We start from the raw sequence: 16821 nt of genomic DNA on the forward strand, positions 1-16821 counted from the left end.
AATTCTATTCCAGTAGAAAGTGTTAGTAAGTTAATTTAGAACTTTATGTTTACTTCCAACCTGCCGCACCTGCATCATGATGAGAAATCAAATCCTCCATTAGCAATTAATTGGCATATCAATTACTGACTGTCACAGAGATGCCTGCGCAAAATCCTTTATACTAACATGAAAATCAAATCCTTTACAGCCAGCCTGCCAGAATGCCCCCGATGAAGTGCCTGGACTTGTCGCCGGCTGGTCCCAACCTGGAAGACCACGTGGGGGAAGCTGCTCCCGGTGTCTCTACCTCTGGCACTGAAGGTAGCATGCATGGTGAGTTTTGCCGACTCCTTCTGCTCTCAATGTGATGATGCGTACACATCACATTCATTGTTGTGTGGGATCGTTGAGTGGCTTGCGTGTTTGATGGGCTTGGCAGATTCCGAGGAGGAAGTTGGCGACAGCAGCAGCAGCGGCGAGGACAACAAAGACGACAGTCGCAGCCATTCGTCGCAGATTGACGGTGCCGACATAGACGAGTAAGTGATCGGAGTTCTTTTTTTAGACAGTTTTTCTATTTTGTATGCGTGTCTCCTGCAGTTAATACTAGCTGCTAGGTGCATATCAGCCCCTCGGTTGCTGTTAGGATCAGTGCAATATCCTGTTGGGAAAGCATTTTGCTCACTGGATAAACTATATTATAATTTTCTGGAACACATACTTTGTCAGCTTAGATCCCTCAGCTGGCTGATTGAATCAAATCGACTCTTCTTCGGCCTGTCAAATATGAGTTTACAGTGTTCAAGTACTCCTAAGGTCCTAATAGTCCCATTATGAACACCTGAACATTATATTGTAGGTGCATATTTCTTTGAAAAGGGAACTAAAATATCACATAACACTTTTAACTGTTCTATAAAGTTTAAATCAGTAATTGACATGCCAATCGGTAATGGAGGATTTGATTTTCATGTTAGTCAATGCTTATAAATTGTTATTAATCTTGAATCTTGCAATCAATGCAAGTTGTTATATCCACCGGAACAAGCTTATGTATATTAATTGGTAAGTTTTTTGGCCAGAAGATTGCTTCGTTTATACTGAACTGTAGTTAAATCTTTTTCACAATGAAAAACATTTGTCATAGCAACAAGCAATAGTTGGTTGATTGGATTAAAACCAGAGATAGAACATATGAACAACCCCTTCCATCAAATAGTGCATATTATTAATGTGTTAATGTTGAAAAGCTTCCATACCTGCACTAACTGGTGTATTAGCCATGAATGTTCTTCTCAAGCTATATTGGCAATGCATATTTTCGTTGAAGTGTGGGATTAGTGAGTTGTCTTTGTTTGTAGTTCTACGTTTTGTTTTTCTATATGGAGGATAATCAACAAAATAGCTTTTCTCCTTTGATTTGGTTAGTCGTAATTAAATTCACCTCATGCACATCTGACGATATGCACCATCATATTTTGAATACATTTGTGTTGAGAGGGAATAGAGGTGTAGGTGTGTGCGATGATTGACAAGGAGGGAAGTGGGAGAAACTTGCTTTTTGTCCCGACACGATAGGTAGCAGAGTTTGCTGAAGGTGAGGCATCATACTTGGAGAAGAATCTTGTTCGCAACTGCCGCAAGAATCGAATGGTGCACCTTCGTTACCACACAGTAGGACATGTATTGAAGTTGCCCCATGTCCTATATGATTGTCCATACTAAGATGCCATCATTCATCGCTGGTGGTGATTGAGAACATGGTAGAGATTTGCTGGGCATTATGGTGATTGGGAACATGACATCAGAGTGGGACGAAATGGTGGAGGAAAGGACCATTAGCATAAGGGAACTGCAAGACTGATGGGGAATGATGGGGGGTCAGAGGGTGATGATGCAGCTATATTGGGGTGGGTTTTGGGCTGAGAGAGGTGAGGAGAGAGATTGTGTTCTCCCTTGAGGAAGGTGAAGATGGAGATGCCTACAGGGAGCAAGACAACACGGCGCATGGTGGTGGCTGTATAGGTGGGAGTAGAGAAAGATGCCGATGTTTGCTGCTACACGGTTAAGAAAATGTGTGTCACTTGACATGCATGTTACCCGAATAGAAGTATCACTTGATGAATACTTATAACTAGTCTCTTCAATATAAAGAACTGAGTGATACCATGTATATTTTTATGGTTGCTCAAGTCTTGAACTTTGCATGCTAGGCTCAGTGTGATACCATGTTTTGTATAAACCAGGTATTTACGGAGTAGATTTCTCTGCTTGCTTGTATGATTTTTTATTGAGGTACTTGCTTCTCTACCTATTGGAATTGTTGATGTTTCTGTTTATTGTTCTACAGCCTAAATATTGTCTAACAGTTGGTGGTTTTTGGTTTGCTAGCCCATCCAAAGTGCACATCTTTGTCAAGAATCCGGCCGGCAGGAAAATCTGTCTCAGGGGGGTCCACTTGACAGACACCCTTTACACCATCAAGGCAAAGATCCAGGAGTGGTACCGCCTCATCTTCGACGGGTTGCAGCTGGAAGACAACCGTACATTGGGGGATTATGGCATCCAGCATGATTCCACCCTTAATCTCCAAGAAAAGATGCAAATCTTTGTTACGGAGACTCTAGAAGGCAGGACCATCACTGTCGAGGTCGACAGCCTTGACACCATTGACAACGTGAAGGCTAAGATCGAGGACATTGAGGGCTTTCCCAAGGTCCAGCAGTGCCTCATCTTTGCCAACAAACAGCTGGAGGACGGCAAGCTCACCTTGGCTGACAACAACATTTGTAAAGGGTCCACTCTTCTCCTCATCCTCCTCCCATGCAGTCCAACTGTTGTGATGGAAATATTTGTGAAGATGCTGGGAGGAAACACGGTTACCCTTGAGGTTGGACGCTCGGACACTGTTGACAGTGTGAAGGTGAAGCTCTACGAGTTGGGCGGTGTTAAGCGACAGATGTGGCGTATACAAGTCCGATTCAACCAGGACATCTACACCGCACCTTAGACTAGGGTAGTTGTGATTTGATCTTATCTCTTGTAACTATCTCTATCTCTCTAGTCTATCCCTTGGGTTCCAAGTTAAGAATCCTAACAATGTAATCTCCTCTATGTACGCTATACGGGAAGTCGCGCCCCGCTCTATATAAACACGCAGCCGTCGCCCTAGAAAGGGTACGACGTTCCCTCACATGGTATCAGAGCCTACCTCTTCCATCTCATCTAGTTCCTCCATTGCCACAAACCTCCTACCATGGCTTCCTCCGGCTCCTCCAACTCCACCCTCTCCGGCCAGGTCACCGAGCGCCTCACCCGCACCAACTACATCCTTTGGCGCACTCAGATCGCGCCGCAGCTCCGAGGCGCTGGTTTCTTCGGGTATGTTGATGGAAGCACACCCGAGCCGGCCAAAGTCGTCGTCACCAAGGACAAGGATGGCAAGGAGGAGTCCATCCCAAATCCGCTACACCACGTGTGGATCCGGGAGGATCAACAGGTACTGGGATATCTCCTGAATAACCTCTCGAAGGAAGTGCTCGTGCAGGTCACGTCGATCGTCCATGCACACGAGCTCTGGTCGGCGCTGGCGAAGATGTTCTCGTCGACCTCGCTGTCCCGCGTCAACAACATCCGGGCGGCGCTCACCAACGCGCAGAAGGGCACACAATCCGTGGCCTCCTTCTTCGCACACATGCGATCTCTCGCTGACGAGCTCGCAACGGCCGGCAAACCCCTGGGCGACGACGAGCTCATCTCCTACATCATCAATGCCCTAGACATGGAATATCAGCCGCTGGTCTCTGCCCTTGATGCTCGTGTCATCCCGGTCACTCTTGACGAATTGTTCGCTCAGATGAGCAACTTCGATCAACGAGTGGCTCTCTTTCAAGGGGCTGGGACCGGTGGCGGCTTCAAGTCTTCGGCAAATGTCGCCACCCGCGGGCGTGGCGGTGGCTCTCATCCTCGTGGCCCTCCTCGCGGGAAGAGCAGGGGCCCTGGCAGGGGCAACACCAGCGGCAACAACAATGCACGCGGCGGCGGCCGACCCTCCTACTCCAACACCAGGGGCGGCCGCCGATCCAATGGCTCCACCAACAAGTCTCGGCCTGATGCTGTCCGCTGCCAAATCTGCGGTAAGTTGGGCCACTCTGCAAAAGACTGTTGGTACCGGTTTGATGAAGATGAAGATTCATCTCAAGATGAAAAGGTGGCCGGGGCTGCTGAAGCTTCCTACGGCGTCGACACAAATTGGTACGTCGACAGCGGTGCCACAAACCACATCACCGGTGAGCTGGAGAAGGTGACCATGCGGGAGAAGTACCGCGGCCAAGATCACATCCACACTGCTAGTGGAGAAGGTATGAAGATTGGTCATATTGGTCACTCAATTATTAAAACCCCTCATAGAAAAATTCATCTCAAACGCATCTTGCATGTCCCTAGTGCCAACAAAAATCTTCTTTCTGTCCACCGCATTGCCATTGATAATCATGTCTTTCTTGAATTTCATCCTTTCTTCTTTTTGATCAAGGATCAGGCAACGAGGAGGGTGTTGTATCGAGGTAGATGCGTTCGTGGGCTTTACCCGTTGATTCCGGAGATTAGAAGATCCAATAAACAAGTTCTTAGTGCCACCAAAGTGTCTTCAACACGGTGGTACGATCGATTAGGTCATGCAAGTTTCTCTTTAGTAGAGCGTTTGCTTAGGAAGAATAAACTCCCATATGTTGGGGATCGTGATGTTGAAACAATTTGTGATTCGTGTCAAAGGGCCAAGAGCCACCAATTGCCTTATCCAATTTCTACAAGTATTTCTACCAAACCTTTGCAACTCATTTTTTCTGATGTCTGGGGCCTGCTCCCTCCTCTGTTGGTAGACATACATATTATGTGAGTTTCATTAACGACTATAGCAAGTTCATGTGGATCTATCTCCTTAAGAAAGGTTCAGATGTTTGTCAAGTTTTTCTCAATTTCCAAGCTCTTGTAGAAAGAAAATTTGACAGTAAAATTCTTGCTCTTCAATCTGATTGGGGAGGGGAATATGAGAAGCTAAACTCATTGTTTCAGAAACTTGGCATATCCCATCATGTTTCCTGTCCTCATGCCCATCAACAGAATGGGTCAGCCGAGCGCAAGCATCGACATATCGTTGATGTTGGTTTTTCTCTTCTAGCCGGCGCCTCCATGCCCCTTAAATTTTGGGACGAGGCCTTCCTCACTGTTGTCCACATCATAAATATGCTACATAGTCATGTGATTAATAATGAAACTCCCATGGAAAGGCTCTTTCACACCAAACCAGACTACACGTCACTTTGTGTGTTTGGATGCGCCTGTTGGCCAAATCTTCGCCCCTACAATGATCGTAAACTCATGCTTAGATCCAAACAGTGTGCATTCATTGGTTATAGTGCCCAACACAAGGGCGTAAAGTGCCTTGACATTCCCACGGGTCGTGTCTATATCTCCCGAGATGTAGTGTTTGATGAAACAAAATTTCCCTTCGCAAATCTTCAACCCAATGCCGGAGCTCTCCTACGTCAAGAAATACTTCTTCTACCGCCTAGTCTCACAGGCGTTCATCAAGGGGAAAATGATTGTGATGATCCACTATTGACTAATCCTCATAACCTTGCTCTTGAGCCTTGTACTGATGCAGATGCAAACGTTGAAGAAAATGGCGAAGGAAATACTCAAAACGGTGCACAATACGCTCCAAACGAGCGATATTTCATGTGCCACCGAACGGGGGACATATCCGTCTCAGGATCGGTGCCCCAACAGCATGCCAGTGAATCCCCTACGGGATCTGCGCTGCAGCAGGGCGTCAGCGCCTCGGGTTCCGCTCCAGCCACCGGGCACGGTAGCAGCCAGCCAGCACCTGCCACGCGGGTGCCTCCAACTGGGCCAGACGCGCCCTTCGCTCCGCGCCAATCAGCTGGCGCCATATGCCAGCCTCCGCCTCGCTGGCCAGCGGGCGGACCCCGCCACTACGTGCACCGCCAGCCAGGTGGGCCTCCAGGCGCGGAAACTGGTGCAGGCATGGGATCCCGTGCCGATCCTGCTGCGGACGTGCGACCTGGCGTGGATTCTGCCGGGCCCGCGCAATCATTGCGTCATGATGGGTCTGATACAGATCGCATGCATGGCTCGGGATCTTCTGCTCCGCCCGACGCGACACACCAATCGATGGCGCCACAGAAGATCCTGCTGCTCCAGAAACTGCGTCGGGGGCGCCAGGAGTATCCGCCTCGGGATCGCCCCGACCCGAAGCTGGATCCTCTGTGGAGGGAAACAATGCAGCTCCTCCGGTTCCTTCGCGTACAAGGTTGCAAAGAGGGGTAATTAAGCCTCTCAACTATAAGCAAATAATCAAATTTGGTCTAGCCTGTTCTACAGGTGAGCCAAACACCCTTGATGAGGCACTTAGTGATGAAAAGTGGAAAAAGGCCATGGAAGAAGAATACATGGCACTTCAGAAAAACAGAACATGGCATTTAGTTCCCCCACGGCGAGGTAAAAATTTAATTGATTGCAAGTGGGTTTACAAAATAAAGAGAAAGTCTGATGGAACTATAGATCGCTACAAGGCCAGGTTGGTTGCAAAAGGCTTCAAACAGCGGTATGGTATTGACTATGAGGACACATTTAGTCCTGTTGTTAAAGCTGCAACTATTCGTCTTGTGCTGTCTATTGCTGTATCCAGGGGATGGAGTCTTAGACAACTGGATGTCAAGAATGCGTTTCTTCATGGCGTTCTGGAAGAGGAAGTATACATGAAACAGCCTCCTAGTTTTGAAAACAAGAGTAAGCCTTCCTATGTGTGCAAGCTTGATAAAGCCTTATATGGACTAAAGCAGGCTCCCAGAGCATGGTACTCACGTCTGAGTCAGAAATTGCAAGCACTTGGTTTTATTCCTTCCAAGTCTGATACATCTCTGTTTATTTACAATAAGTCAAATACATCAATATTTGTGTTGATTTATGTGGATGATATCATTGTCACAAGTTCATCAGATGAAGCAGTGACAGGGCTATTAAAAGACTTAAACGCTGAGTTTGCTCTCAAGGATTTGGGAGACCTGCATTATTTTCTCGGTATTGAGGTAAAGAAACATGAAGATGGCCTCCACCTATCTCAAGAGAAATATGCTGTTGACCTGGTAAGAAGAGTTGGTTTACAAGGATGCAAACCGTCGTTGACCCCTCTCTCAAGTACAGAAAAATTATCACTTGAAGAGGGAGTTCTCTTGAATCAAGAAGATAGTACTAGATACAGAAGTTTAGTTGGGGCTCTTCAGTATTTAACCTTAACTAGACCTGATTTATCTTTTGCTGTCAACAAAGTATGTCAGTTTCTCCATGCACCCACCACAGTTCATGGACTGCCGCAAAGCGCATTGTGAGATATGTTAAACATACTATGAAGCTTGATCTCTTTTTTAGCAAGTCATCATCCAATCTTGTCAGTGCATTTTCTGATTCTGATTGGGCAGGATGTGTGGATGATAGGCGATCCACTGGTGGTTTTGCAGTGTTCTTTGGACCAAACTTGATATCCTGGTGTGCTAAGAAACAGGCTACTGTATCTAGGTCAAGCACTGAAGCAGAGTATAAAGCATTAGCAAATGCTACAGCAGAAATTATCTGGGTTCAGTCTATGTTAAGAGAACTTGGTGTGAAGCATACCAAAGTTCCATGTTTGTGGTGTGACAACTTGGGTGCTACCTACCTATCTGCTAACCCAGTGTTCCATGCAAGAACAAAGCATATTGAGATAGATTTCTATTTTGTCAGAGAAAGAGTTGCAAACAGACAATTGGAAATCAGATTTGTTCATTCACGAGACCAAGTTGCAGATGGCTTTACAAAAGCGTTGCCCACAAGAAATTTTGAAGAATTCAAGCGTAATCTCAACTTGATACAGTTGTGATTAAGGGAGAGTGTTAAGCGACAGATGTGGCGTATACAAGTCCGGTTCAACCAGGACATCTACACCGCACCTTAGACTAGGGTAGTTGTGATTTGATCTTATATCTTGTAACTATCTCTATCTCTCTAGTCTATCCCTTGGGTTCCAAGTTAAGAATCCTAACAATGTAATCTCCTCTCTATACGCTATACGGGAAGTCGCGCCCCGCTCTATATAAACACGCAGCCTTCGCCCTTAAGGGTACGACGTTCCCTCACAGGCGGGAAGTCGCGCCCCGCTCTATATAAACACGCAGACTGCGCCTTTTTGTTGCAGACCCTTCCGCGCATGGGCTTTGGAGTGAAATGGAATACGTCGATCTGTAGCCTGCTATCCATGGCGACCACGCGGGTCATGGTGAATGGTGTCCCGGGCCGCAAGCTGGCCAATGGGAGGGGACTCCGGCAAGCTGGCCACGCGGGTATGTTCAAGTTCGCGGCTTCCAGTGGCTTGCTGTCACCTCTCACGCCTCATGGGTCATGGCCTATCCCATCGGTTCCCTTTCTTCGCCGACGACGTGATGGCATTCCTGAAACCAGCGTTGGGCGAGTTTGAGATGTTCTTGGTAATCCTGCATGATTTTGGTGTGGCATCAGGTCTTCAGATATATGCTGCCAAATGCAGCGCCATCCCCATTAGATGCGATGAGAATTACGTGGCCCAATTTAGGGATGGGCTGGACTGCAAGTTGGAATCCTTCCCACTTAAGTATCTGGGATTGCCCCTCTCTCTCAGGAAGCCCTCGGCAGTTCAGTTCAAGACCTGGTGGATGTCATCGCATGCAAATTGCTCACCTGGACAAGGTAGGGTGGCTTCGCTTGGTGCAGTCTCTTCTCTGCGGCATGCCCGTTCACACGATGTTGGCGTTGGATGCCCCCCCAAGGTGCTGCCCAAGATCGTCAAGATTTGTCGGGGCTTTTTGTGGGCTGGGGCGGCGGATGCTTAGGGGGCGGGCAGTCGTGCACCATAGGCATGGGATATCATCTGTTAGCCTAAGTGGGCCGGTGGAATAGGCCTTCCAAACCTGCGCTGGCTAAACCCGGCTATGCCGCTGGCTATGGTTACAGAGGACTGACATCACGTGACCCTGCGCAGAATTCAAGATTGACACGACGGCGGAGTCACTCCAGATATACCAAGCGGTAGTTTCTGTGGACCTAGGGGATGGTTCTGATTGTCTCTTTTGGGAGGACCGGTGGCTCGAAGGGTGGAGGGTGCAAGAGATCGCTCCTCTAGTACACGTGAAGATCAAGCCCTGGTTCAAAGCCTCGAGATCGGTAGCGAAGGCAGTAGGGGGTCGCTATGTGAGGGATCTAGGCCCGGGTCTATCCCAGCCCGAGCTCGAGTAGTTCCTCAGTTTGTGGAACAACATTGCGGAGGTGCAACTGCGGCAGGGGATTGCGGACAAGGTCTGTTGGGCGTGGGAGACCTCATACACTTCTTAGTAAGATCGGCGTACGCCAGCAAATTCATCGGCCGCGAGCATGATCTAGGGGCAAGCTTCACATGGCACTCGCGGGGTCCACTGCATTGCAAGTTCTTCAGTTGGCTGATTCTTAAAGACCTGGTTTGGACGTCGGACAGGCTGGCGCGACGATGTTTGCCTCATCAAGACACATGCCCCCTGTGTAATCAGGAACAAAAGTCGATCGACCATCTACTGATCGCTTGCGTTTTCGCCCGCTCGGTGTGTTTTTAGGCGCTCACGGCCTCGAGTCAGGAGGGTCGGGCTCCAGGGCCCAATGACTGCCTACTACCCTGGTGCGCGGCTCTCACCTCGGGCCAACGGAACATCAACGATCTTATCACCTTCGCGATGCTGGTCCTTTGGGAGACGTGGGAACACCGGAACGCCGTCGTGTTCGATAACGCCTCCCTGTCGTACTCCGGCAGATTATACAGGTGGCAAGGGAGTGGGTCTTGGCAGGGGGCAAAGAACAGATTATATGACTCTAAATCTCCCCGCTAGCCCGCATCGCCAACCTTTGCACCCTGCAAGCAGCAAACGAACCATATGTATGCATGTATTACATGTTTCTATGGAAAATTAAAATTGCATACTTTCTATATCATACAATCCAGAATACACGTGTTTGAATAATCGTGTCACTGAATGTGCTACACATGCCTACATGTTCAAATTAAAACAAGATCCCTCGTAAGATAGTACAAAACAGAAATAACAGCAGCACATCTCTTTCTTTCAACAAAAAGAAATGTTGCTATATTCATGATAATTACCAAGATTGCTGGAAAAAAGATGCACAGTGTGAAGATAAAAGTTTCTAGAAAAAGAATGCATCATCATGTGAAATGTTCATCTATTTCAATGAAAAAGTCTGCCCGGATTGTGAAAAAGGTAATTTGGTGATAACAAAAAAATAACATTTCAATAAAATGGTAAAAGAAGTCACATAATGCCGTGAAATTGAAAAATGTATATAACATCCACAATCTGAAATTAGTATCATTAGATTCTTCATAAAGTAAGTTGTCCGTACGCAAAGGCAAGCCAGCCACCGCCACTTCCTCCAAAAAAGTTAGGGTTCCATTATCTCCCGCCAGCGCAACCGCCGAGCCGCCTCGTCTCCGGTGGCCCTACGGCCATTGGGACACGGTGGATCCTGGCACTTGCGGGCGGGACGGCTCCGTGTTTAGATGTTTCTTTTTGTTTTATTAGGGTGTGTGTCCTGCTCAGGAAGACGAGACGGCGGCAACTCCGTGAAGATGGAATAAGGTTCTCCCCTACTTGCCCCTGTTTTGGTGGTGCGTTTAGCATCATCGGAAGGCATGTGGAGGCGTGTCTGCAGTGGATCTCGCAACATTCGGTCGGTGGTTGTCGTTGGTGGATCTACTCGGATCTGGTCTTCGTTCGTCGATGCTCATGTGTTTTCAGGTTTGGTCCTTATGATTTACGCGTCTCTTCATCGGTGGCGGTTCCTGTTTTGGTGCGCTAATCCTATGGGGCCTTAGCACGACAACTTTCCTGACTGTCTACTACAACAAGTTTTGCCCGGCTCCGGCGTGGGAAGGGAGATGACGGAGGCCGCACCTTTGGCTTGCTTCAATGCAAGATAGTCTATCGATCTAGATGTAATTTTTATCTCTACTCTTAATGTCTCAGTTGGTAGGTCGCGTTCCGGGTTTAATTTTCGTCCCACCTCACCCGGTCTTTTTTGGTACTTCTTTGGTACTTCCTCCCACCTTCCCCTTAGCCGCGAAAAACCAAGGAAAACATGTCTCAGTTGGTAGTCTCCGTTCCGGGTTCATTTTCGTCCCACCATTTTCGTCGGTTTTGTTTCGCTTGTTTTTTTCGTCTTCCCTCCTACCCACGCGCTAAAAAAATCCATGTAGGCTCCTCTCGATCCTGATTCCCCTCGACATACGATTGCTGCAGACACACGAGATAGGGGAGGTGCGATCTCGCCGCCGCGGATCTTACATCAGGGCGCACGAGAACTTCGCCGCCGACCTCACAGGGCGCACGAGATCGCCGCCGACGACCTCACAGGGGAGGGGTGATCTAGCCGCCGCTGACCTCACGGAGGAGGGGCGATCTCACCGCCGCCGACCTCACAGTGAGGGGCGATCTCGTCGCCGCGGACCTGACAGGGGAGGGGCGATCTCGCCGCCGCGGACCTCACAGGGAAGACGACGCCGCCAATCCAACTGCTCTCTCGATCCAATCCCTCCTCAATCCTTTTCCTAGGTCGTGATTGTGGGATGACACCGCCGCCGCCATCGCTCCAACATCCGCCATCCTACATCTTGCCCCTCTCCAACCTCAGAGACCTCCGCCAGCGCCGCCATCTCGGAACCCCAGTTCAGGGCAGGACTCAGGGAGGGTGTGGCTGTGGACGACGCTTCCACCGTCGCGGAACCCAGGGCAGGGCGTGGTCGCGTTGCGGGCAGCGCGACCGGCCGTGCGTCTCCCCCGTCAGGTTGTCCTCGCCAGGAACTTGGGACATCCTCCTGACAGAGCCAAGGCCCTCGAGGTCCAGGTTGCTGTGCGGCGTGCACCGTGAGCCCTCAACTAGCGCGTGTGTGGCCACTGCATCAGGTAATTAACAACCTCCACCACAACTCCACAAGCCCCATCGCAAGTTTGTTTTTTCGTCATGTGCTCAAGACTGAAAGAATTCTGCTGTATTTAGGGCATGTACGGTTGTGCCAGTAAAGCTATTTGATATATGCCACTATAGAACTACTATCAGCCTTTTCATGTCCCTGCAAAAGGGGTTTGCATTATGTATGTTCTTGTTGTATATCAATGAGAATAGCAAGAACAGCAGACGAATTGATGGCAAAAATAAGGAGCGACATTCTTCTTATTTCAAAGAAAGGCATCAAGTAGATTCATGTGAGTTTTTGGAACTAAAGCATCATAAAACGTATGATGATCTAATTATATTCACAAGTAATTTCTTTATGAACAGGTAGAATAACTGGGAAGATTATCTTTTGAGGTAGTATGCCAACCTTATTCACGTACTCTTGTGCTAAGAAGTTTGCATTAATGGTATATTTTCCATACAATTTTTAGAGCCGCTCCTCTCCCCTCCCTGGCCGGAGGAATCCCCACATCCCCAAGCTCGACGGGCTTGCCAGACGACTGATTGAGGTCCTCGCCATGGCCACTCACACAGCCGGTGAGTCCCGTAGGCTGCCGACGTCACCAACCGTCGCGCGCCGCCGGTCTGCCTAGCCCACTGTCAGCTGCGGGCGGCCAGCTGGGTCGAACTCCATGCATGTTCCATGCCGGCCAAACGAGACCGCCCTCCACGCCGGGACACTGACACGCCGGCCTGCCCGTCCCTTGCTCCACGTCCCGGCCTGCACGTCCCCTGCTCCGGACGGACGCACCAAACTCCACAACTTTCCGGCAATCCGACCACGGGCAGACACATTTTCTTCAGGTTCGCACAACTTCCCTGTCGTCAATCAATGGACCTGCATTTGAATGAAAACAACTGTATTTAGTTGGCTATTGTACAATATTTGGTTTTGGTCATATTAATGCAGGGGAATTCAGATTACAGTACTGTGTAATCATAGTTGTAGCAGCACAGAGCAGAGCCTCTCCGATCGGTAAGGAAAATTCAGGAAGCACATCACACCATTTCTTACCTAGCCTACTGCATTGTTGTTGCTTCAGCAATCACGCTGGTGCATCGATCCTCCTAGCACATATATAAATTAAATTGTGTATAGATACGAACTGCTTGAGCAATCACGCTGGATTTTCATGACCACCTTCTGCCCTTCTCCAGTAATACTTGTCAGATCCTTGGCGTGATCTATGTACTAGGTATTAGAACTGTAAGTATAACATTGTCTGATGATGTCCTATACATGTGAATTGCAGTTTGTAAACATTCATTTGCCGAAGAAATCATGGGATTTAGTTATATCTATTTTCTCATATTGATTCTTCATGCTATAAATCCATAGAAGAAACAAAGCAGATTGATTAAATACCACTATAAGCAGTTTTTCCCAAATCCTGTTACAACTAAGTGAGCCTGACATTTTGCAGCAAAGAATAATCACGAAATTTGCAGCATAATATATCAAAAAAATTAGAGAGGAGAGAAAAATGGAAAGAACTTTCTCAAAAAAATGTAGGTGAACCCAATAGGAGAAGTTCAATTTCAGCCAGAACATTAATTATATAACCTTTATGCATTCAGGAAAATATGGACGTGAAGAGAACACCTTAAATTAGTTAGGGGATACACGTTTACTCGAGTGCTCTGAAAGCTACACTAACCTGGCAGAATATGACCACAATTCAGGTATTGTGAAAATGTTAAAATAATTGTGTATATCTTTTTCTACACGGATCGGTGGTTCTCACTGGATTTTCTTTCACTTTTATCAGTAGTTTCGTGAGGCCTGTGGTAGCCAAGGTTTGAAGACTGAGTTTTCAAAGCTGAATCTGATGTCCAGTCTACATTTCACGGTGACAACAACGTTCTACTTCTACTGCAGCAGGTTATTTTATTTTTTGTTCATCGTTCGTGCATGTGTTATAAAAGTTACTCCAAGCTTGGTTTTGTATCTCTGTAATTTGTATATAAATATTGGCTTTGTTTTTGGAGGACGAGATGACTGCTCCTGCTGGGTATAACACTCTTGGTCGTATTATGGCGCCACTGGCCAGAGAAGCCAAAAGGAGGCACGACTAGCTCCGTCTTCTCGCAGTGACGATGGCCTTCCTCTAAAAAGTTTGATGTCTCAACCGCCACACACGCTGGGGAAAGCAAGTCTGAGCCTGAGAAACCGTATCGCTTGGTACAGGGAATTTGTTGGCTAATGACTTTGAGTTGAATACTGCTTGATTGCACACTTGAGTTGTATACTCTCTCTTCACGTCAATGCTCCTGTGCTCCGACCCTCCCTGACCCCTCCCAGCAAGCAGCAGAGTCTCTCGGGTTCGAGCTCCACCGGGCCGCCGGCGGCGGCGTCCATGTTCGTTGGGCGGAGCACAAGGTGTGAAATCCACCATGATGCTACTGATGAGGCTCTCCTTCTCCTTTGTCCATCGGTTATCAGACAACCGTGTATGAGGCGTCCACCGTCGTACACGCATTTGATCGTGCTGATGCGCCTGGCTGTGGGTTGGCTTCTGTTGGGATGCTCCGAGGTGAGGCCAACTCATGAACTTGCTGAGACGTCTTTACCTTAAATTACAATTTCTTATTATGATCTTGAACGAATACTAAGGCTTGCATCTTTTATAAAGCTTGCCAGTTACTGTGTAGTTTCAGTTAACATGAAAGTCACCCGTGGTGAATCTCTTTTCTTGTCCACAGATTTCACAGATCCATTATGATGAAATAGGGTCCCCCCGGGCTTTATTTCACGAATCCATTATCGCCTACAGAACAACATCCTGGCCCTCCCAGTTTGAGGGATTCTCTTTATTTTTCTATATCTCAACGGTTACATGCATCGTTTATATTCACCGGTCTGCACCCCCGCGTCTCCTCACGTTAATGTGGCTACTGGCCACGGGACTGACGAGGAGGTCGTGGTGGAGGGGTGGTGCTGGCTGTAGCCTAGCAGGATATCATAAGCTCTCCCATGTTCTTTTGTGTATGAATCAGATGTAGTGGTTCTTGATTTTACAGGCATGCATCGATCTTGCTCCTGTTCTGTATGTAGGATACACTTAATGTTTTTACAGGATGTTCTGCAGATTTTTAGAACACTGAGGGCATATCTTGGCTTGGAATGCTGCTGGGTCGATGAAGGTCATGCAACATGGCAGGTGAGTGCTCCTCTCCCCTTTCCCTCTATGCTAAAAATTAGTTCCAATTTCCGTGCAAGTTCGCCAATTTAGATCTAGAGATAAAGGTTTTGTACGAGGTTAGTTAGCAGGGTCTTGCTGGTGACTACTTGAACTCAAGTTGGACAACATATGCAATGTCGAATTCAGCGAGATATCATGACTCGATTTCACTTTCATTCCAAATTTGAGATCGTAATTTGATTGATATTTTGCATCTTTTATAGATATAGATTGATAACATTTAATGATGTTATAGGATGTATAATGATTAGAAAAAGAGAGACCATGTGTTTTATGGATCAAAACTGATACTTGCTCATGATGGCATCTCAAGGAATTCTAAATTCCAAATACAGGTGTACATGTGTCCACTTGGAAGCTGCTTGAGTTGTTCAAGACAAAAACCAAGTCTATATATGATGGAATGCACTCCTATTTTTTTTATGTGTGCGCCTGCTCCGTGCTCTTTTGTTCCTAGCAGGCTGTTGTGTTGATCCGTGGGGATTTGTTTTTACCTCTGCCATTAGTTTGCCCTGTAAAAAACAGGTGTTCCTGGTACTTTTCTTTTATAAGAATAAAAAAGCTGGGATGTCATCGACTTTTTTGTGGAAGCGTTGATCGTTAAACTACTAAAATGTCTTCTGTAGGTTTTGCTTACTCGTGGCTGTATGTTGGCTTAGTGCTGGCGGGCTATAGTTCTCCTGTCACAAATCATGGAGACATTCATCCTCACAGATTTCTGCTCCTGCTATGTGAAATGGTAAATTCCATCGAACGAACCCCCTGAATAAAGTGATGTCCATTTCGCACTATTTGGTTAAAGGATATTCCAAGAATTCCCACTCTCGCAAGAAAACAACTTGGATCACTAATGCTAGATACATCTGTTTGAGACAAGTAGTAGGGATCAGAGGGAGTATCAATTTTATACAATGCTCTAAGACCAATCGGCTGAATAAGTTCCATTTCATCATTTTTTCTGTTTATGTACCTATTTATTCATGTTGATGATCTGCACAGAGAAAAATGCATGACAACCTCCATCTTGATTGCGTGATCTCGTTCATTCTTATTTTTCAGACTATAGGTAGATATTTGAGCCAGTTTGGTACACTAATAAGAAAGTTAAAACCTGAGAAGTGATAAGACTATCGTTTGTGTCTTCATGAGCTTTACTTTTAGGTTTTCATGACTTTTGTTCCTGTCCAAATATTACACAGTCGCATAATTCTTCCCTAACTTGCAGATGCTATCCAAGCCACATTATCCTTACCTGACATGCAGATGCTATCTAAGCATTTGTGTTCTAACAGAGACAAATAATTTTTTTTCATTAAATCAATAAGAGCAGCACAAAGTCTAGGTCCCTGTCTCGGTGGCAGACGGAAGGAGGGGAAGTAGAGCAGATGTTGTGGTCATATATTTTGATGTAACACATGGCAAGTAGTGTATGCCCATTGAAATATGTCGACGATATGTATACAAGTGTCAACAAAAGCACCATTTAACCATTATGACAGATGTTTCTATGATTGTTAGCTGACAGAGCATTTGTTGTGATGTTGCT

The 16821-nt window shown here is 47.0% G+C and overlaps 1 protein-coding gene and 1 pseudogene across 1 annotated transcript; both read left to right on the top strand.

The window, feature by feature from the left end:
• Window positions 1–203: 203 nt before the first annotated feature.
• Window positions 204–2992, top strand: LOC123057284 (polyubiquitin-like). The gene is made up of 3 exons (XM_044480352.1): window positions 204–303; window positions 422–521; window positions 2374–2992. The coding sequence occupies exons 1-3, from the start codon at window positions 204–206 to the stop codon at window positions 2990–2992; spliced, it is 819 nt and encodes a 272-aa protein (XP_044336287.1).
• Window positions 2993–3715: 723 nt separating this feature from the next.
• On the top strand, window positions 3716–3854 carry LOC123063873 (uncharacterized; annotated as a pseudogene).
• Window positions 3855–16821: the final 12967 nt, after the last annotated feature.

The sequence above is a fragment of the Triticum aestivum genome, chromosome 3A (assembly GCF_018294505.1).
Source record: "Triticum aestivum cultivar Chinese Spring chromosome 3A, IWGSC CS RefSeq v2.1, whole genome shotgun sequence".
Classification (NCBI taxonomy): Eukaryota; Viridiplantae; Streptophyta; class Magnoliopsida; order Poales; family Poaceae; genus Triticum; species Triticum aestivum.